At 40.5% G+C, this 21167-nt stretch overlaps 1 protein-coding gene across 1 annotated transcript; it reads right to left on the bottom strand.

Moving 5' to 3' along the window:
- Window positions 1–1390: 1390 nt before the first annotated feature.
- On the bottom strand, window positions 1391–13711 carry ACBD7 (acyl-CoA binding domain containing 7). The gene is made up of 4 exons (XM_070407991.1): window positions 13624–13711; window positions 3286–3403; window positions 3120–3182; window positions 1391–3038 (listed from the first exon to the last, which is right to left on the bottom strand). Exons 1-4 carry the CDS (start codon window positions 13633–13635, stop codon window positions 2965–2967), a joined length of 267 nt encoding a protein of 88 aa, XP_070264092.1. The 5' UTR covers window positions 13636–13711; the 3' UTR covers window positions 1391–2964.
- Window positions 13712–21167: the final 7456 nt, after the last annotated feature.

The raw sequence follows: 21167 nt of genomic DNA, 5'->3' as shown, positions 1-21167 counted from the left end.
TCTTCTTTTTTTTTTTTTTTTTTAATATATTTTATTGATTTTTTACAGAGAGGAAGGGAGAGGGATAGAGAGTTAGAAACATCGATGAGAGAGAAACATCGACCAGCTGCCTCCTGCACATCTCCCACTGGGGATGTGCCCGCAACCAATGTACATGCCCCTGACCGGAATCGAACCTGGGACCCTTGAGTCCGCAGGCCGACCCTCTATCCACTGAGCCAAACCGGTCTCGGCTCTTGCCCTCTTCTGATGGGTTCCTCCTACATCGACAGCCCTGTGGCTCTGGGTGGCCCTGCTGCTGCCCTGGCAGTGACTGACTTTGGCTGAGGGGGAGTATGGAGTGGCCAAGTACAAACGCCATGTCCCATAGGCACCTCAGCCTCACCCTGTGAGCGTTTGATGTTGACAAGAGGAGGAAGTAGAACAGCTGGAAGCAAACTGGAGCTAAAAGGGGGAAAAGCAGAAGTAGGGAAAATGAGCTCAGTCAAAACAATGAAGCTTACAAATGGGAACCGCAGATGCTCCGGATGAGAATGAAGAGGCCCCGTGTCTCTGAGCCGTGTGGATCCTGCAGTCTCCGGCAATTCCCAAACTGTTTGTCCTTGGAACCCTCGCTATTCTCTCAGACATCCGGATTTCCTTATTTCCTATGGATCTTCACAATAAACTCTAGTGTTTGATTGATGTAACCGATGTCTCTTGCTTATGGCTAAAACTGCTTAACCCAGCATCATACATTAAAATGTTAACTTTTAAAGCATTGATATGTTTATGATCACATAATATGGGTTCATGTTTTTTAGCAATTTTAAAATCGTATATAAAGTCTTAGTAAATAAGATAAAAGGAAATGCATACAGGAGATATTTTTCAGAATTTACCAGTACTTTTTAACAAAGTACAAATAATATAAAATTTGTTATGGAGAAAGGGCTTTGAGCTAGAATTCACATAATAATAAATTTGGGCTAAAAATAGCCTCAAGCAAATGTTAAATGTTTAGTACGTGCTGTGCTGTGCTTTACTCTCTGGTATATGACTTCCTGGGTTCCCTTACAGAAGAACTGGTACTAAAGTAATTTAGATTCTTGATTATTATTTTAAATAACTTTTAGTTATTATAGTCCACAAATGGAAATCCCACGAAGGAGCCAATGCCAGGCTTTTGGGGTGAACTTTCTCACCTGCCTTTCCACCTGGGGAGGTGAGGTCCACATGGGAATAGCTCTGATAGTTTTCAAGGCCTCGATTGGAAGGACCAGGCCTCCACTGCTGATGTCTTCTCATTGTTGGATTTGGACGTTGACTCATCGTGTTTTTAGGCAAAACTTAATAGAAATGAGAATCACTGTAACATCTACACATTTTCCAAATTAGAAATCAAGCTAGATTTGTTAATTAAACTTTTTATTTTGAGACGATTGTAGATTCACATGTGGTTGAAAGAGATAATATAGGAACACTCAGTTTCCCCTAAAACTAACATCCCACAAATATCTAGTGTGACATCACAACCAGGAAACCGTCATTCATATCATCAAGATACAGAACATTCCTAGACCACAGGATTCCTCCCACTGCCCTTTCAACAACACCTGTGTCCCTCCTCCCTGGCATTCCCTGGTCAGCCTTTTAGATCTGTATCAAGAATGTTCCAGAAATGGGGCAGTATGTAACCTTTAAGGGTTAGCTTTTTTTTCCCATTCAGCATAATCCCCTGGAAATTCATCTAGTGAATCTAGATTTTTTTTTAAAGCCACATGAAATCAATCTATCCCTCTGGTCATCCCATACCAAACCTGAACCCTCATGCAGGCAATAGAGGGACACTGTTTTGGGGAGATTTGTAGCCTATCAAACATATTTTAGAACTATTAAAATGAGACTATCTTCATCCTGGCTGGGTGGCTATAGTTGGTTGGAGTGGTGTCCTATAGACCAAAAGGTTGTGGGTTCCATTCCTGGCCAGTGCACATACCTAGATTGTGGGTTCGATCCCTGATCAGAGGGTATACAGAGGCAACAAATCTATATTTCTCTCACATTGATGTTTCTCTCTCTCTCTAAAAATCAATAAACACATATATCCTCAGGTAAGGATTTAAAAAAAAGAGAAACTATCTTTTTCAGAGAGTCTGTGTACCAGTAAGAAAAACTGAGTATTGTGCCAATATATTTCAGACTCTACACTTTCACTCTGATAAAACTCAGCATAAGAGGTATATTACCACTAGATAGTATATTTCAGGACTGGAATCAGGCCTGTGCCAGTGTCGACCCCAAAGCTACATGGTGCAACAAAAGAATAGCTTTGTTATTGGTTCTTTAAAAAATGTTAATTACACCACTATAGAAAAACAGATAAGCCAAAAAAAAACAACCAAAAAACAAAAAACAAACAATTGTGCCCAGTCAGCATGGCTCAGTGGTTGAGCATCAACCTATGAACCAGGAGGTCACAGTTCGATTCCCGGTCAGGGCACATGCCCAGGTCGTGGGCTCGATCCCCAGTGTGGGGAGTGCAGGAGGCAGCCAATCAATGATTCTCTCTCATCATTGATGTTTCTATCTCTCTCTCCCTCTCCCTTCCTCTCTGAAATCAATAAAAATATATTTATTTTAAAAAAGAGCAAACAATTGTTAATGTTTTGTGCACACACTACCAGAGCAATACTTTTTTGAAAGTGTTTAAAATCATCTCTTTATATTGATTAGTCTTTGACACATGTTGAATCAGAAACCTAAATAAATTTAAATGTAAAAAAAACCCCACCTGGTTTTTAGCAAGTAAAATTTCCTTAAATATATAGTTTCATCATACCTCTAATTAAAGATTATAATTCATGTTACTAGCAAAAATTTTCATGAGATGTAATGAGTTAATAGTGCATTTTCTCCTCTAAATGTTAGGTCATGATACCATTATGAAGGCTTCAAAAGGAAAGTTTTCTCATACGCTGAATTCTAAATTCCATATTTTTCTATCAGCTCTTTTGCTTTAGAAATATAGGCATTCATGGCATCTTCCTTCGATAATCCTAGAAAGATACAAACAGATCATCTCACTAACAGATGCATTGGGAAGTTAAAAAAGTTCACTGAACTTAAGAATTAACAACCTTTTTGGAGGTTCCATGCTTCCCACTTAGCCTTGCCTTTTAAATCTAGCATTCCTGGACACTCTGCCAAAAGAAGGATAAACATATTGTCAGGTTTACTTTTTACTCTACGCTTCTATAAACATTGATCAAAGTATATCACTATTTTAAAGATGACAATAAATACCAATATTGACGTCTCCAATTACAGATTGTTTGTAGAGCCCGTAAAGTTCTTTCAGTTCTTCATCATCTGGCCTTGCTTTCAGCTTCCTCACATCTTCCGCTGCCCTATCAAAATCAGCCTAAAGCAAAGGAGAAAAGGCACATAGTGCATTCGCTAAGTGTATGCAGGCCCGTCTGTTTGGGAGCTTTTACCACCAAGCAGTGGGAACTCAGAGGAGCAGGGGGAGGGAGATGCAAACAGAAATAAACTACTATTGCTCTGGCTCAACCAGAATTATCATAACTTATTCATGGACCCCACTCCAGGTATTTATGTGTTATATAGACAAGATATGGTGAACAAAATATAATCCTGAATACTGAAAATGTTCAACTTATCAATGTTTAAGAATTGAAGATGACACAAGTAAATGGAAAAATAACCTGTGTTTTTGGATTGGAAGAATTAATATTGTTAAAATGTCCATACTATCTCAAGCAACCAAGCAACCTACAGATTCAATTCAATCCTTATCAAAAGTCCAGTGGCATTTTTCAGAAATAGAAAAAACAATCCTAAGATTTGTATGGAACCACAAAAACTCCAAATACCCAAAGCAATCTTGAGAAAGAGAATTATATCTAGAGGCACCATGCTTTCTGGTTTCAAACTATAATTCAAAACTATATTATTCAGAACAGTATGGTACTGGCATAAAAACAGGCACCTAGGTCAATGGAATGGTAAAGAGAGCCCAGAAAGAAACCCATGCATACATGGTCAATTTAATTTAGAACAAATAAGCCAGTCTCTTCAACAAACGGTGTTGGAAAAACTGGACAACCACATGCAAATGAATGAAACTGGACCACTATCTTACACTGTACACAAAAATCAACTCAAAATGGATCAAAGACTTGAACGTACAACTTGAAAGCATAAGACTCCAAGAAGAAAACACAGGTGGCAAGCTCATTGAAACTTGTCTTAGAGGTAATTTTTTTGGATTTGACACCCACAGCAGAACCAACAAAAGCAAATGTAAACAAGTAGCATTACATCAAACTAAAAAGCTTATGCACAGCAAAAAAACCCACCAACACGAAAAGACAGACCTACCAAATGGAAGAAAATATTTGAAAATCATATAGCTGATGGGAATTAATATCTAAATATCTATTAAAAAGTCATACAATTCAAAAACAAAAAACAAACAATCCAATTAAAAATGGGAGGTAGATCTGAATAGACATTTTTTCCAAAGAAGACATACAGATGGCCAACAGATATATGAAAATGTGCTCAACTTCACTAATCATCCGGGAAATGCAAATCCCATCAGTAGATGAGTGGATAAAAAAGCAGTGTGACATCTATACCATGGAATTCTATGCAGAAGTAAAAAAGAAGGCTCTCTTACTCTTTGAGACAGCATGGGGGGCCTAGAGAGTATTATGCTAAATGAAATAAGCCAGTCAGAGAAAGATAAGTATCACATGATCTCACTCATATGTGGAATCTAAAGAACAAAGTAAACTGATGAACAAAATAGATTCAGAGACATGGAAGCATGAAACAGACTATGAATCTCAGAGTGAAGGCAGTGGTGAGAAGAGATTAACCAAAGAATTTATAAGCATATATGCATAACCTACGAACACAGACAATAGTGTGGTGAAGGCCTGGGGTGAGGAGCAGGAGCAGGCTAGAGGGGTCAATGGGAAAAAAGGGGACATATGTAATACTTTCAATAAAGATAAATTTAAAAAATACACAATGAGATATCACTTCACACCTGTTACAATGCCTTTATAAAAAAGATAAGAGATAATAAGTGTTAGTAAGGATGTGGAGAAAATGGAACCCTGTACTCTGTTGGTGAGAATGTAAAATGGTACAGCCCACTATGGAAAACAGTATGAAGGTTCCTTAAAAAGTAAAATAATAGAACTATTATATGATCCAGCAATCCCATTTCTGGGTATTTAATGAAGGGAAAAAATTGCTATCTTGAAAAGACAACTGCACCTCCATTTTAATTGCAGCAATATTTATAATATCAAGACATGGAAACAACCCAAGTGTCCATCAACAGGTGAATGGATAAAGAAGAGATATACAATGAAATATTATTCAGCCATAAAAAAGGAGACAATATTGACAATTGAATGTACCCTGAGGGCATTATACTATGGAAATAAGTTAGATGGAAAAAGCCAAATACTGCATGATCTAACTTATACATGGTATATAAAAAACAAACCCAGGAACAAAGAACAGATTGGTGGTTATGAGAATCAGGGGGTTGGGGGATTAGGAAATAGGTGAAGGTGGTCAAAAGGTTAAAAAAATTATAAGACATATTTTTCCTGTAAGGTAAAGTGCATAAATAAATTTTTCTATTAAAAACTGTTTAATCGCATTACACTCAATGCAGCTTTCTTGATCAACCTCATGGACACTGTCTTCACTTATTCCTAAATCTACACTTCACTATATGTAATAGCTTTGCTACCAATTAGTATCTTGTCCAGGGCACATGCCTTTCACAGTCTTCAGCATCAGTATTATTTGTACCCGTTTAATGGCTAGTTAAACTAGCTAGTTTCTGAGAGCAGTATTTCTGCTTTCATTGTGTAGATTCCTTTAAACAAAACTTGTAAGACTTATTTCAACTGGTTTACAGAAAAGAGAAGTTGTTCAGCCAACTTAGAGCTGATTAGTGAAAAGCAACTGGCTTCCTGGGGACTTTGTATACAAATAGACTGAGTAATGAACTTTGTCCTCCTCCGGACTTGACTCTGCCTAACTCCCCAGGACCCTCAGCTCAGGACTTGGCCTGAAGCTGCCTCTTGGCATATTCCTCCCGAGACACAGTGCACCTAGAAACTTGGTTCCTGTCCCCTTTTTAACCTCTTAGTGTATATACAAAGGCTATGGTGGTTGTTTTCCTTAATAGAAATTTTCCATTCTTTTAAAAAAAATCATTTTCATGTCTCAATTATGGTTGACATACAATATTAGATTAGTGACTAGACATTACATAACTAAGTGATCAACCTGATAAATTTCACACCTGACCCATACAAAGATATTAGAATATTATTGATTATATTCCCTATGTTGTACTTTACCTCCCCCCCATGACTATTCTGTAACTATAAATTTGTACTTCTTCATCCTTTCACCTTTTTGCCTATTCTCCCAATCTACCTCCTATCTGGCAACTATCAAAATGTTCTCTATATCTATGAGTCTGTTACTATTTTACTTCATTTGTTTTTTGGGGTTTTTTTAGATTCAATCATTGACATATATGTATTTATTGTCATTTTATTGTTCAAATTTTTTATCTTTTTTTTCTTTTTCTTACAGAAGATCCTTTAACATTTCATGCCATACTGGTTTAGTAGTGATGAACTCCTTTAGCTTCTTCTTGTCTTGGAAGCTTTTTAACTGTTCTTCAAGTCTAAATGATAGCTTGGCTGGGTAGAGAGAGTAATCTTGGTTGTAAGCCCTTGCTTTTTATCAGTTTAAATATCTCCTGCCAATCCCTTCTGGCCTGCAAATTTTCTGTTGTGAAATCAGCTGACAGTCTTATGGAAGCTCCCTTGTAGGCAACTAACTGTTTTTTTCTTGCTGCTTTTAAAATTATCTTTGTCTTTAACGTTTGCATTTTAATTTTGATGTGTCTTAGTGTGGGCCTCTTTGGGTTCATCTTGTTTGGGACTCTCTGAGTTTCCTGGACTTGTATGTCTATTTCTTTCATCAGGTAAGTGAAGTTTTCTGTCATTTTTTCAACTAGGTTTTCAATTTTTTTGTTCCCTCTCTTTTCCTTCCTGTACCCCCATGATGCAAATGTTGGTACACTTGAAGTTGTCCCAGAGGCTCCTTACATTATCCTCCTTTTGGGGGGATTCTTTTATCTTTTTGCTGTCCTGATTGGGCGTGTTTTGCTTCCTTACATTCCAAATCACTGATTTGATTCTCGGCTTCAACTCTACTGTTGATTCCCTGTAAATGATTCTTCATTTCAGTTAGTGTAGCCTTAATTTCTGCCTGGTCATTTTTGATGCTGTTGAGGTTCTCACTAAGTTCATGGAGCATCCTTACAAGCAGTGTTTTGAACTCTGCATCTAGTAGATTAGTTGTCTCCATTTTGTTTAGTTCTTTTTCTAGAGTTTGTACTGTTCTTTCATTTGGGACATGTTTCTTTATCTTCTCATTTTGGCAGTCTCCCTGTGTTTATTTCTATAATTAGGTAGAGCTGCTATGTCTTCCAGGCTTGGCAGAGTGTCCTAATATAGTAGGTGTTCTAGGTGTTCTATAGGTTCCAGTGACACAGCCTCCCTGATCACCCAAGGTGCGCATTTGAGGTTTGTCTCCCCCCCCCCCCCCCCACCCCAGTGTGGTCTGTGTATACCCTTCTTTTATAGTTGAGACTTTGTTACTGTTGGTATGTCAATGGGACGGATTTACCCCCATGCCAATCAGCTGCAAGGACTGACTGCAACCACCAACCACTGAGCTCTGACCACCAAGCTCCAATCACCATTGAAGATCAACTGTGAAGGGACCCACTCAACAGAGCAGGACTTACTTCAATGGGGCTCTGGTGCCTGCTGAGTCTGCCCTTTGAGTGTGTTGCTTGTGGAGGTGGTTGGGTAGTGATGCTTCGACATGGTCTAAAGCTGCTTACTGGGTGCACTGGCCCTGGGGCCTCCCAGGAGGTGCAGGCCACAGTCAGCCGTCACCTGTATTCTGCTCTGGACCATCTGGCATGAGCTACAAAGTGATCTGCAGATGGCTGCTACTTGTGCTGGGCTTGGAGGTGCTCAGGTAAGGCCACACTGTGAACCAAGGCTGGCTGCTGTTAGTGCCGGGGTCGGGGCCACTTAATGAGGTATTGGGCATGCTGATGCTACTTGTTTGATAGATTTTTTTAAAGAAAATCTGAAGCATGAGCACAACAAGCCATTCACATGGAAAAGCCACTGGAAAAACAGCGTGGGTAGGCCTGAAAGTTGGGTGGAGCAGGGCCTCAGGAAACCATCAGGGCAAACTGTGTGAGCCAGGTTGATGGAGTCTCATATATGGTGCCTGCGGGCTCTGTAGGGTGAAAGCTCATCAAAGGAACAATGGCCTCTACTGGCACTTATGTATGGGAGAAAGATGTCCCTCCAGCTCTTGCCTTGATGCTAGACAATTCAGTTCCTCCCCATATGTCCCTTTTGAGTTGCTGCCTCAGTGCTGGAGCTCAGAGCTAAGAGTAAATCTGTGTGAGGGCCCTTTAAGAGGAATTTCCTGGGATTCCAGCATCCCTCTGTTTCCCTCAGCCTCAATCTCCCCTGGTTTTTGCAGCCAGAAGTTATAAGGACTACTCTTCCTGGCAATGGAACCCTGAGCTGGGAGCTTGGAGTGGGGTTGGGGCCCCTCGCTCCTCAGGGGGGACTTCTGCAGCAGAGAGATCCCTCCCAATTTTTATCTGCCATATGTGGGTGTGAGACTAGCCCTCACATCTCTGCCCCGCCTACCAGTCTCTATGTGTTTCTTCTTTCATTTCCTAGTTGTAGGACTTCCATTCAGCCAGATTTCAGACAGTTCTGAATAATGATTGTTGTGTAGTTTAGTTTTAATTCTGATGTGGCTGTGGAAGGAGGCAAGTGTTTACCTAAGCCACCATCTTTTTTTTAAAATTGATTTCAGAGAGGCAAGGACAGGGAGAGAAAGATAGAAACATCAATGATGAGAGAGAATTATTGATTGGCTGCCAACTGCATGCTCCCTTCTGGGGATCGAGCCCGCAACCCAGTCATGTGCCCCGACCGGGAATCGAACCGTGACCTCCTGGTTGGTAGCTCAATGCTCAACCACTGAGCCACGCTGGCTGGGCTAAGCCATCATCTTTACTGGAAGTTTCCCATTCTATTTTTTAATAGACTATATTTTACCTGATGTTATTTGTTTTAAACGTGGGATAAGCAGTAATTGTCGAGTATCAGACACGACAGTCTCAGTGAGGCATTCTATCCCCACCCTGCATTTTCTTTCTCCAAACCCAAAGAACCAAATGCCTGGCAGAGAAAGAAGATAGCCCCACTGTAATTTCAGAACCGCAGTTATCTCAGCAGAGCTGCTAGATAAAATTTCTATCCAGCACCAAAGACAGGACAGTAGCACAACTGAATAGTTGTTTTGTAATGAACAAAAATCCCTTGCAAATGGAAGACCAGAGTCTCCAACCTAAATAACCTTGAAAATGACCCCAATTATTCCAGGAATCTGAGAACCATGGGTCCATATGACAAGGGACAAACCCCTGCCTCATCTTCCTGAATATTTCTAGGAAACTGTCAGTTCCATTATACATAACATCATGGTTAAGAACACAGACTTGAGCTGGACTTGAGTGGTTTGAATCTAAGCTTCACCACTTCAGAGCTGTGTGACCTTGGGCAAGTTACTTAACCCCTGTTTCTTCATCTGGAATATGGGCCAATAACACCACCTATCTACAAGGTTGTTAGGCAGATTTAAATAAGTTAACACATGTGAAATATTCAAAATAGTGCTGCCTGGCACATAGTGAGTGGTCCGTAAAGTTTAACTACTATTATTTTTATTACAATACTCTTTGAGGAAAAATAAACTAGTCCTAGAAAAAAACTGAAAAAAGTATTCACAATGAAGCAAGACATGAAAAATACTTTAAAAAAATAACTTAACAGAGAATACAAAATTGTTTTCATACACTCGGCTTTGTAAGTAATATGGAAAAAATAAAGACTAGAAAGAAATATAATAAAATATGTAAAAATTACCTTTGATTACTGGTAAGTTTTCTGGTTGTTTTAATACTTTCTATACTTTCCAAATTTTCTATAATGTGCATGTATTGTGTCTATAATTAGGACAACATAAAAACGCTACAATAATGGTGGGGCTTCGTAAGGGCAAGACAGGGCAGGGCTATTCAGAGAGGCATGGGGTTCTTCCCCTTCGGTTTACCAGGAGTCTCCGGGGTCCTGTTGTGAAGTTTCATTCCCTTTTCCAGTAACAGCAACTCAATTGCTTTTGGCAAGCCAAACCTTGATTAGAATTCTAAGGCTCGGTAACTGCCTTCTAGGAAGAAGTTTCTGAAAAACTGTTCTTCATATTATGGACAGGCTAATGAATATCTCAGACCCTCTCCACAGAGGAGTTCAGCCCCTGACACAGTTTCACAGGCAGTGTCAGGGGTCCTTGTCCCTCCTCCCTCCCAGGTAGAGAAACCCATTCCAGAGCAGGGCCAGGATCCTTCTCTTTCCAGCATGCCCTTCCCTGGCACCCTGACTTGGTACAGTCCTGCTCTACGGTGTGGCTCCCATGTGCCCTCCTCTCTGAGGACTTTCCCATCCAGCCATGATGAGCTCTAGTGCAAGGAACACTGTGAGAGACACACTGCTATGGGATTCTGCGCAAGCACCTAGGCTCCTCTGAGACTCGGCTTTTGCTGAAAAAAAGATCCTATCAATCTAAAGCAGGGAGGTGTTAGGGTTAAATACAATTAAGAATGTAAATATTTTTATTTTATTCTGTTGATGCTGCCTGCCAGAGCTCATCACCTGAAACATACTATTTAATACACGTATTGGCTAGGCAGCCAGCGATGAACAGGGCAGCCAGTTCTCAAGGAGCTCAGGGACCCCTGGGAGATGAGCAGGTCAATAATGATCATGTGATATTTGGGTGCTCTGGGAACAAAGAGGAGGGAACAGCAGTAGGGGTAGGAAAATCCTTCCCAGAGGAGATAGAGCTGAGCTGAGCTGGAGGTCAGCGCTTGTGGGATGGTCTGGAACAGGGAGGGGTTGCAGGCAGCATGGACAGCAATTATCAGGGCTCAACATAAAGGCTGGGTGGGACTGTATATGTTTGTTCCCTCATAGATCCACAATAGAGGGCAGACATAAATATTCATCTTGGTAGCAAGAGCCGTGCCTTACAGAGTGCTGGCAAGTGGTACAGCCTGTGTGCGCTCCTTATTGAGTAAATGACTACGTGAGTGGATATGAGGGGGGTCTGAAAGTTACTATAGGTGAGAAGCAGCTTTAAATGTACAGCTGTTTACATTGAATTCTAAAGTACTCTGGGCAAAAGGGAACGTTTAGTAATATTCCCGTGCTTCTGTGGAGCTGGGCTCGCTGCTGTCAGTGAAGAATTTCTGCCTCATCGGAGCTGACTGTCCTGGATGAGCCCAGTCCTTAACATCCTGGATGAATGCACATGTGCCTCATTCGCTGGCAACTGTGGTGGAGAGTCTTTGAAACAACTGCATTCAGGCCTCTCCCCAGACCCTTTCCTGCTCATGTGTTCACCACAAGGACCCCTGGCCACACCCCCGGTGGTAGCAGTTCCCTACCGTCTCTCACAGTGGGTGCATCCTGCCTTCCTGGAGATGGACACAGTCTTTTACTACCTAGGAGCACAGACCACCCTGGCCTCTGTGGAAATCTCCTGAAGACAGCCCCCGAGGGTGACTCTCACCTACTCTAACTTTACTTTCTGCAGCCAAAGAACATGGTCACTGCATATGGTGTTGATAATGCCTTTGTGAGCAATCTGTTCCCACTGAGAAACTGAATTAGGAAGATCAAATTGCACAAAGGTGTGTGCGAAAGGGGTTAGACATGTGCCAATTGTAAAATAATGAATTTCCTAGCTCAAAAAGATGTGTTTTCTTGAAGAAGCAGTCTGCCTTTTATTTTCATCATCCAAGAAAGAAATATGTCCAGGTTCACACCACTGTCAGCTTGCCTAAAAACTTTGCTGCAGAAGTAAACATACTGTAATTCTAAAATACAAATTTGAGGTTATAGCTGAATCAGCAATACCATGTGTTTTGCCAAACAAAACTAAGCAAAGTACTAAGCTAAAGAGGAAGAAAGTTTTGACATTGAAAGATTTGATTATTTGGGGGAAAGTTCAATACGAATTATGTCACACTTAAGAGAAAAATATCTAAAGATTCAAGGACATGCTTATCCTTACTGGACACTTAGCACATGCCAGGCACTTTTAAATGCTCTATACATGCAGCAAATTTAGCCTCAACAATCCCTCTCCTCCATTTTTAGACGAGGAAACCGAGGCACAGAGGGGTTAAGTATGTCACAGGCTAAGAAGGCGAGAGGTTTGGATTTGAAATGGGCTGGCTCTGGAGGATGTGCCTTTGCCCACCATAACATATTTCGTAAAGAATCATTAATGAAGTGAGCCATGCTCATTCCAAGAAATTGTAAGCAGATATTTTTAAATTATATTTCAGAAAAATATTTAATAATGAGAAAATGCTGGTAACATAGTGTTACATAAAGGAACAAATGTATATACATAATAGCATAATCAGTGTCTATATATACCCACATATTTGCACATAGGTACGTACACATGGACATGCCTGGGTGCACACATACATGTGCACATACATATTTTTGGCATACATGTGTAAGTAACCTATAAAGTCAGCAGTGATCACCCGGGTGAGGAATTTCTGATGGTTTTTTTGTTTGTTTTTTGTTTTTTTAAAATATATTTCATTGATTTTTTACAGAGAGGAAGGAAGAGGGATAGAGAGTTAGAAACATCGATGAGAGAGAAACATCGATCAGCTGCCTCCTGCACACTCCCTCCTGGGGATGTGCCCGCAACCCAGGTACATGCCCTTGACCGGAATTGAACCTGGGACCCTTCAGTCCGCAGGCCGACGCTCTATCCACTGAGCCAAACAAGCTAGGGCTGATGGTTTTTTATTTACTTTATATCTGTTCTCTTTCCCCAAAATTTTCACCCTGAACATATATATTTTTCACAAATCAGAAAAATGGTATTTTTAAATTGAGTTTTACAGATATTTGCCCTTGCCCAAGAGAGCCCTTGTTTGTACTAAAAGCAAAGGGGCGCGAGTGAGACCCCAAACGTCCTCGCTTCCACCTTCGAGAAGGAGGCAGGGCAGGGCCACGCTGTCCTCCCCAATCCACCCGGCGACCAACTCCCTGGGGCCGGTGCCTACTTAGCGTTTAACCAGTCCCTGGGGTTCACAGGAGTTGCCATAGGGAGCCCCAGCTCGCCATCAAAAGAACGGCGCCAGCGTGGTCTCCACTGCAGTAAGGGGGCGCTGGCGAAGGGATGGGAGCGTCCTCGGGTGCATCTCGGACCCGGCGCGGACCGCTCTCGGGTGGCGAGGACGCCGGCAGCAGCTGCCCAAAGCGCCGGGTCCGAGATGCACCGCCGCCTCGGGGGCGTCCTGCCCGCCCCACGTCCCCTCAGCACTGGCCTCTGGGGAGCTGTCCCCCCGCGCGGCCTGCCCACCCTGCGGCTCACCTGCAGGGACATGGTAGTACGCTCCACCGCTTCTGCACCCAGACGCTCGTTTCCCGGACCCCAGCTCCCTCCGCTCTTTAAAGGCCGTCGGTCCCGGAGGGCGGGGCTGGGAGGTGAGTGGCACTCGCCCCGCCCGGGGCGCCCGCTGTGGTCCTCCTGCCTCCTGGATGCGCTGGGCTCTGGAGGATGGTCAGCTGCAAGTGCGGCGGCAACTGGAAAAGCGAAAGGAAGGGAATTTAAATGAGTTCTTCTCCACTCAGGGCTCGCTGCCCGATTCTTTCTCAAGAGGCTGTTGGCAGGAAATCCGACGAGGCCTCCCTGGGCACGGACCTCACTTAAGATTCTTTTTTTATGTATACCTCCATCCTCCCCATGATGCCTAAAAACCTGGACGTAGACAGCCTTTGTTCAGACCTTTCACGTCTCCCCATCCGCCTCTAGACACACTTCATCAGGCGTGAAAAAGGCTGGTAGTTTGGGTCTTTTCTTTGTAAGGCAGAAACACATTCTGAACACGTGCTGCAACCATGCTAACTTTCACAGGCACACGACTACAGACTGACCGCATTTTTTCCGGGGGGAAATCAGTGTCACTCCAAGCCTGCAGCCACACAGAATGGGATTTTGATCCACATTGATTAAGTTTTCAAAGAGCTGGGACCGCATTTCTCGGTCATGTGAGGAGCTCATTTACGGCTCTTTGTTTAAATAGGAACATTGTGACAGGAAGAATCCACAAAGTCAGGGTCAAGAAAGTTACTAATTTGAAACGTCTAAGGATACAACGATGTCTAACAATGCAAGGGACAGAGAAGAAAAGCCTCAACACATTTTAGCTTGTTTTTGCACAAAATTACATTTTAAAAATATTTGCTACTTTTTCATGTAAATCCCTTGGTTTGTAATTTTCTCCTTGAAAATACTTTCATAGTGATATCAGTGGAATTTCCAAGTAAAGAACAAAAAGCAAATGTCAGAAAAACTTAGTGGTCACGATTTTTGTGTTTTTATTTTCTAAATTCCTGGGCGATGGGCAATACACACTGGGTTCAAAGGCAAACGGCAGCTTCAGAAAAGTGAAATAAGCAGCTTCACAGGCAAAAAAAAAAAAAAAAGGCAGTTTATCACTACCAAACCAGCAATGCAAGAAATGCTGAAGGGACTGGTATAAAAATAAGAAATCAAAAGGGAAGAAGGAACACAGGCATAAAAAATAAAAATGGCTACACACAAGTACCTATCAATAATAACTTTAAACATAAACCAACTAAATGCTCCAATCAAAAGTGGCTGAATGGATAAAAAAACACAACCCATATATATGATGTCTTATAAAAGACCCACCTCAGAATAAGGGACGCACACAGAATGAGAGTGAAGGGATGGAAAAATATCGTTCAGGCAAATGGAAATGAAAAAAAAAAAGCTGGGGTAGCAATACTTATATCGGACAAAATAGACCTCAAAGTGAAGGCCATAACAAGAGATAAGGAAGGCCACTTCATAATACTAAAGGGATTGATACAACAAGAGGATATAACCCTGGTAAACATATATGCACCCAATGCAGGAGCACCCAAATACATAAAAAAAACTCCTGGAAGATATCAAGGAAGAGATCAACAACAACACAATCATACTGGGGGATGTTAATACCCCACTGACATAACTGGATAAATCCTCTAGACAAAAAATCAGCAAAGAAACAGCAATCCTAAATGAGTCACGACGCTCTATCCACTGAGCCAAATCGGTTGGGGCAAGGTAAAAATGTTTATGAATAAAATAGGCAGACTTTAGGAAGCAGTCCTTGAAAATTCAACATATTTCAATGACAGCAAATGCTACAACCTGTTTAGCTCTTGATGAAAAAAAGAATGGTATGGTTTGATAAATAGCAGGCACTTATATTTGTACCTCAATTGTACCTTTCCAAGTAATACTGTACTGTTGATGCCTAGGATAGGAAATTCAATTTATCGGCTGAGGTTAGGCAGGTATTTACGATGTTTCCCTGAAGATCTTTCTTCTACCCTCACCCACTGCCAAGTTGTGGAAAGTACTAAAGTTGGATGAGGCTTTATATAAACCTGACTTGTTCATTGATGGCCAATTGAAGGATATCCTGTGTACATTAAACTGGGATTGAGCTATGAAACAATACTTATTTATTTGTTCATTCATTGCTCATTTACATAATTAAAATTTACAAAATCTCTGTTTTGTTTTTAAAGGATCACTCTTGCCCTGGCTGGTGTGGCTCAGTTGGTTGAAGTGTCATCCCATACATGGGAAGGTCTCGGGTTCGATTCCCGGTCAGGGCACATACCCAGGTTTCAGGTTCGAACAGGGCATGTACCGGAGGCAACAGATGTTTCTCTCTCTTCCTCTTTCTCCCTTCCTTTCTCTCTAAGATCAATAAAAGTATGTCCTTGGGTAAGGAAGTAAATAAAAAAACAAACAAAAAATAAAGGATCACTCTGTGGAAAATAGATTACAAGGGAACAAGGTTGGAAGCAAGATCCTTACTGTCATAATAATCCAGGGAAGAACTTAGGGTGCTTCAAACTCAGGTGGTAGCAATGGAGGTAGTGAGAAGTAGTTCAGATTCTGGGTATATTTTGAAGGTAGTCAACAGGAGTCCCTGGTAGATTCTACATGGTGTGTGAAAGAAAAATAGGAGTCAGGATAACTATAACATTTTTGACCTGATTGGTTGGGTTGGTGGCAAAGATCAGAAGTTCAGTTTGGGACCTGCTACTTTTGAGATATCAGACATCCAAGTGGAGATGTCAAGTAGGCAGTTTGATATCCAAGTCTAGTCTGGGTTGGGTATATGAATCTGGGACTCATGGACATAGAGATGGTATTAGACCTTGAGAATGGATGGCCCAAGAAACTGAATGTATGTAGAGGAGAAAAGGGAAGAGAACTGAAGATTGAGCCATGGGAAATTCCAGCCTTAAGAGTTCAGGGAGAAGGAGCAAAGAAGACAAAGAAGTGACCATTAAAGAAACAGAAGAGAGAGAGAGAGAGAGAGAGAGAGAGAGAGAGAGAGAGAGAGAATGAGAATGTGGTGTCCCAGAAATCAAGTCAAGAGAGAATAGCAAGTGAGAAAATACATTAAATTAGATGAGGACTGAGAGTTAATGATTGGATCTAGGTTATTGTTAAGATCATTGATGACTTGAAGAGAAGTTTTAATGCAGTGATGGAGGGCAAAGCCTCATTACAGTGGTTTTAAGAGAAAATATCAATAGCAATTATAGAATAGTTTTTGGGTGCTGTTTGTTTATCCCTCCACCTATATCACTGTCTTAATTATTAAATCCTCCCAATTGTGTTCTTCTTTAGGAAGAGTTCTTTTTGGCACTTTGCTCTTGTATGTAAACTTTAATATCCATGAGTCGAGTTCCACAAAAGAAAATTCTTGAGGTTTTCTTGGAATTGCATTAAAACTCCACATCAATTGGGTGGGGGTAGGGAGGTAGGTATCTTTAAAAAAATTCATCTTTATTGTTAAAAGTATTACAGATGACCCTTCTTTTATCCCCAATTGACCCCCTCCTCCCCATTCCTGCCCCCTTCCCCGGCCTTCACCACCCTATTGTCTGTCTCCATGGGTTATGCATATATGCATATAAATTCTTTAGTTAAACTCTTTCCCCTCCCCTTCACCCCCCCTCTCCCCGCAAGAATCCTCAGTTTGTTGCATTCTTCCTTATTTCTGGCTCTATTTTGTTTGTCAGGTTTATTTTTTTGTTCATTACATTCTACATATAACTGAGATTATGAGATACTTGTCTTTCTCTGATTGGCTTATTTCATTGAGCATAATCATCTCTAGGTCCCTCTATGCTGTCTCATTGTATCAGTGAAAATTCTATGTTTTCTTCTAGGATGTTTATGGTTTCACAACTAAACATTTAATTTCTTTTCTATTTTGAGTTTATTCTTTTGTATGATGTACGTTGGCAGTCTGATTTAATTTTTTTGCATGTTCCTGTACAATTATCCTAATACCATTTTTTGAAGAGACTGTCTTTACTCCATTGTATGCTCTTGCCTCCTTTGTCAAATATTAATTAAGCATAATGGCTTGGGTTGATTTCTGGGTTCTCTGTTCTGTTCTATTGATCTATATGCCTGTGCCAGTACAGGGCTGTTTTGATTACGGTGTGTTGGACTTACTGCTGACCTTAGAGTTAAGGTGTCCCAAGGTGAACTTAAAATTAGAAAAAGCTGGTGAGAAGTTTGGCCCAAATCATCTCAAAAGAAAGACACTTCCTGAATTCACCTGATGAACTGATCTTTATAATGGAATCAAAACACAGTGCCAACCAAATATAAAAATAACAACAAACACTAACAAACCAAATAAAATAAAAATGATAAAAAGAAGTTTAAAAAGGAAAAAAATGAGAAAAAAGAAAAAGAGTAAAGAAAAAAGGGGAAAACAAAAAATAAATAACAAAATAGACAAAAACCTCATCATGTCAAGGAGAAACTTGGGTCAGATTTCTTCCAGTCATTAAAACCAGCTTCTTGAGCTATAAAAACAACATAATGTGGGCCCAGCCAGGGACTTAAAAAGAGGCTTGAAATTTCATAACAATGGCTCTTTATGAGGCCAGTCCAAGAAATGGACCTATCAAAGCTGGACTGTCTATTGTAGTTTACTTTCTGGACTCTAGAATACTTTACTCTTTTAATAAATTATTGAGGATCCCAAATAGCTTTTTGGTTAGATGGGTTATGGCTATCAATATTTATCTTATTAGAAATGAAAATCCGATGCTACAGTTGCCTTTTCATTTCCAGTTTGAAAAGCTATAATGCTTTTTGGTGTTGAAGAGCTCATAATGTGTACACACACAAAAAGTTATATATGAAGTAAACTGCATTTTTCTTTTTTAATTTTATGTATATTTTTATTATTACATAAGTGTCCTCATTCCCCCATAACCCTCCAAACCCCCACTCAGACTCTCACCCCACCCCCCGTTTGTCTGTGTCCATTGGTTATGCTTATATGCATACATACAAGTCCTTTGGTTGATCTCTTCCCCTTACCCCCACCCTCCCCTACCTTCCTTCTGAGGTTTGACAGTCTGATCGATGCTTCTCTGTCTCTGGATCTGTTAAAACTGCATTTTTCAAAGAATTTTTTAAAAAAAGATTAAATTTTTCTGCCTGTTTGATATTCCTTCCTGCTTTGTGACATTTTCTGTGATGAGTTTAACATTACTTTACTTGTCACTAATCAGAGATGTTAGCTTTTTTTTTTGTAAATCTAACTGGTTTAAATGCTAGATCAAATACTACAATATGGTTATCCATTTCTGATATATGGTTTCATGTGATTGGTTGAATTTGTTTATGGTCTGATTGGTCTACACATCTGTCAATGATGAAGTTTCACAAAATGCAAGGATGGTAATCAGGGTGCAAAAACACTCATATTTGTGTTGTTTATAAGAAATGAATCTATTACTATTATCAGATTGATTACAAACAGGTCTGTAGGCAGACAATCAAAACAGGAGTCTTAATACTTTCTGACTAAGCAATAAAATGAAACCATCTCTATAATAGTAGTTATAAATTCAGTGATGTCAGAATATTAAATTAGTGATTACAATGCTTGTGATTATATTACAACTTTAGATAAGTAAAGTTAGGATGTTCTAAGAGAACCCCTTGCAACAAAACTATCCAGGACAGTGACTGAGCAACGACCTATGAACCAGGAGGTCATGGTTTGATTTCCAGTCATGATGCATGCCTGGGTTGTGGGCTTGATCCCCAGTGTGGGGTGAGCAGGAGTCAGCTGACCAATGATCCTCTCTCTCTCATTCTCTCTCTCTCTCTCTCTCTCTCTCTCTCTTGCCCGTGCGCGCGCGTGTGCGCGCGCTCCCTTCCTCTCTGAAATCAATAAAAATATATATATTTTTTAAAAAACTACCCAGGACCATTTTACTGTCAACATATTTCAGAAAAAGACTATACCTGACAGGAGGCACTTTTACCTTAATTTGGTTGAATATTTATACTTTTAGAATATTCAGAGTAAAGGTCCATAAATATCTTGCAGCTTCATGCAACCTAGCAAGATATAATGACTAGTTCAGGGCTTCAACTTCTCAAAGCACCTCTGGCAACAATCTCTCATTTGTTTTAATATTCCTCAGTAAACTTGTGAAATTTTTAGACTTTAGTTTCAATAACAATATCTAACAGGACTGAATTAAAGTATATAGGGCTTATAATTTTGTCTCCACTCTGCTCTTTCGGTTATAATATTGCATGTGTCTTACCTATTAATATCCAGTTAATGTATTCTGCAACTGAGCTCCAGAAAACAATATGTCTTTCTCCTGGGGAAGCCACTGCTCCCCACTTAGAAGCCATCTCCTCCTATTTTGTCAACAACCCTACTTCTGCTTAGTTATGGAGCCAAAAGATGCTCAGGGAAGGTGGGTACACCTTCAGGAGAAAAATCATAGTTGGCCTAAGCCGGTCTTGCTTGACTCATTCACCTCTGCAGTGACTGGTTTAGGCGTGGGCTTTTGGCCAATTCTGTTCAATAAGCCACTAAGGGAAGTATGTTGGGGCTTCTTCGATTTTTCTTTCTGGTAAAAAGAAAGAAATTCATGAGGCAAAACTTACTGCCTTATACAAGGTGATTGTGTAGGATGTGATGATTGGAATTGTGACCTTGTGAGGACAAGCTTGAGGCAGATGCCAACATTCTGAGGGTGGCAAATGGAAATATAGAAAGCCCTTGGGGTTTTGATGAACTGCTGTGTAGCCAAATGAGCCAGTTCTGGAAAACCTCCAGACTTCTGTGACAGATAATCACCCCTATTGAATAACCACTTTCAGTAGGATGCTTTGAAAGCATCATCATCCCTTCAACTGGATGGAAATGCATGCACCTTTAGACTATATTTAACACAGTAGCACATGTGGGTATGAAGAAGCACAGTCAATGCAACAAGGTTTCCCCCACTTTCCTTTTTGGCAAATAGGATCTTTACTGTGCTCCAGCCCAAGGCTTCCTGTCAAGTGAGGGACTGACCATGTCTGGGACCACAGACAAGTACTGTTCGTGTGTATGGTAAAATATACATAACATAAAGTTTATTATTTTAACCATTATTAAGTGTGCAACCCAGTGGAATTAAATACATTCACAATACTGTTTTACCACCACAACTATCTACTTCCAAAACTTTTTCATCTCCCCCCCAGAAGCTCTATGTCCATTAAATAATAGTTTCCCATCCCCTCTTCCTCTTAGTCCTGGTAACCTCAATTCTACTTTCTGTCAGTATGAGTTTGCCTATTCTTGGTAGCTCATATAAGTTTAATCATACAATATTTGTCATTTTGTGACTGACTTATTTCTCTTTGCATAATGTTTTTCAAGATTCATCCATGTTGTAGCATGTGTCGGTACTTCATTCTTTTATGGCTGAATAATGTCCCGCTGTTTGTATATTTCACTTTTTGTTCATCCATTCATCTATTGATAGGTGCTT

The sequence above is a fragment of the Myotis yumanensis genome, unplaced genomic scaffold (genome assembly GCF_028538775.1).
Source record: "Myotis yumanensis isolate MYYU_CA2020_CCGP unplaced genomic scaffold, mMyoYum1.0.hap1 SCAF_1, whole genome shotgun sequence".
In the NCBI taxonomy this organism is placed as follows: Eukaryota; Metazoa; Chordata; class Mammalia; order Chiroptera; family Vespertilionidae; genus Myotis; species Myotis yumanensis.
Note: the sequence above shows the minus strand (reverse complement) of the source record. Positions and strands in the feature narration are given on the sequence as shown.

Bases quoted from the DNA above. Each gene is read 5' to 3' on its own strand.
- ACBD7 (XM_070407991.1), bottom strand. The intron at 3,183-3,285 runs GTATTTATTGTC...TTCTTTTGGCAG, and splicing joins AATTGGAGACGTCAATATTG to AGTGTCCAGGAATGCTAGAT. The intron at 3,039-3,119 runs GTTGTTAATTCT...GTATCTTTCTAG, and splicing joins AGCATGGAACCTCCAAAAAG to GATTATCGAAGGAAGATGCC.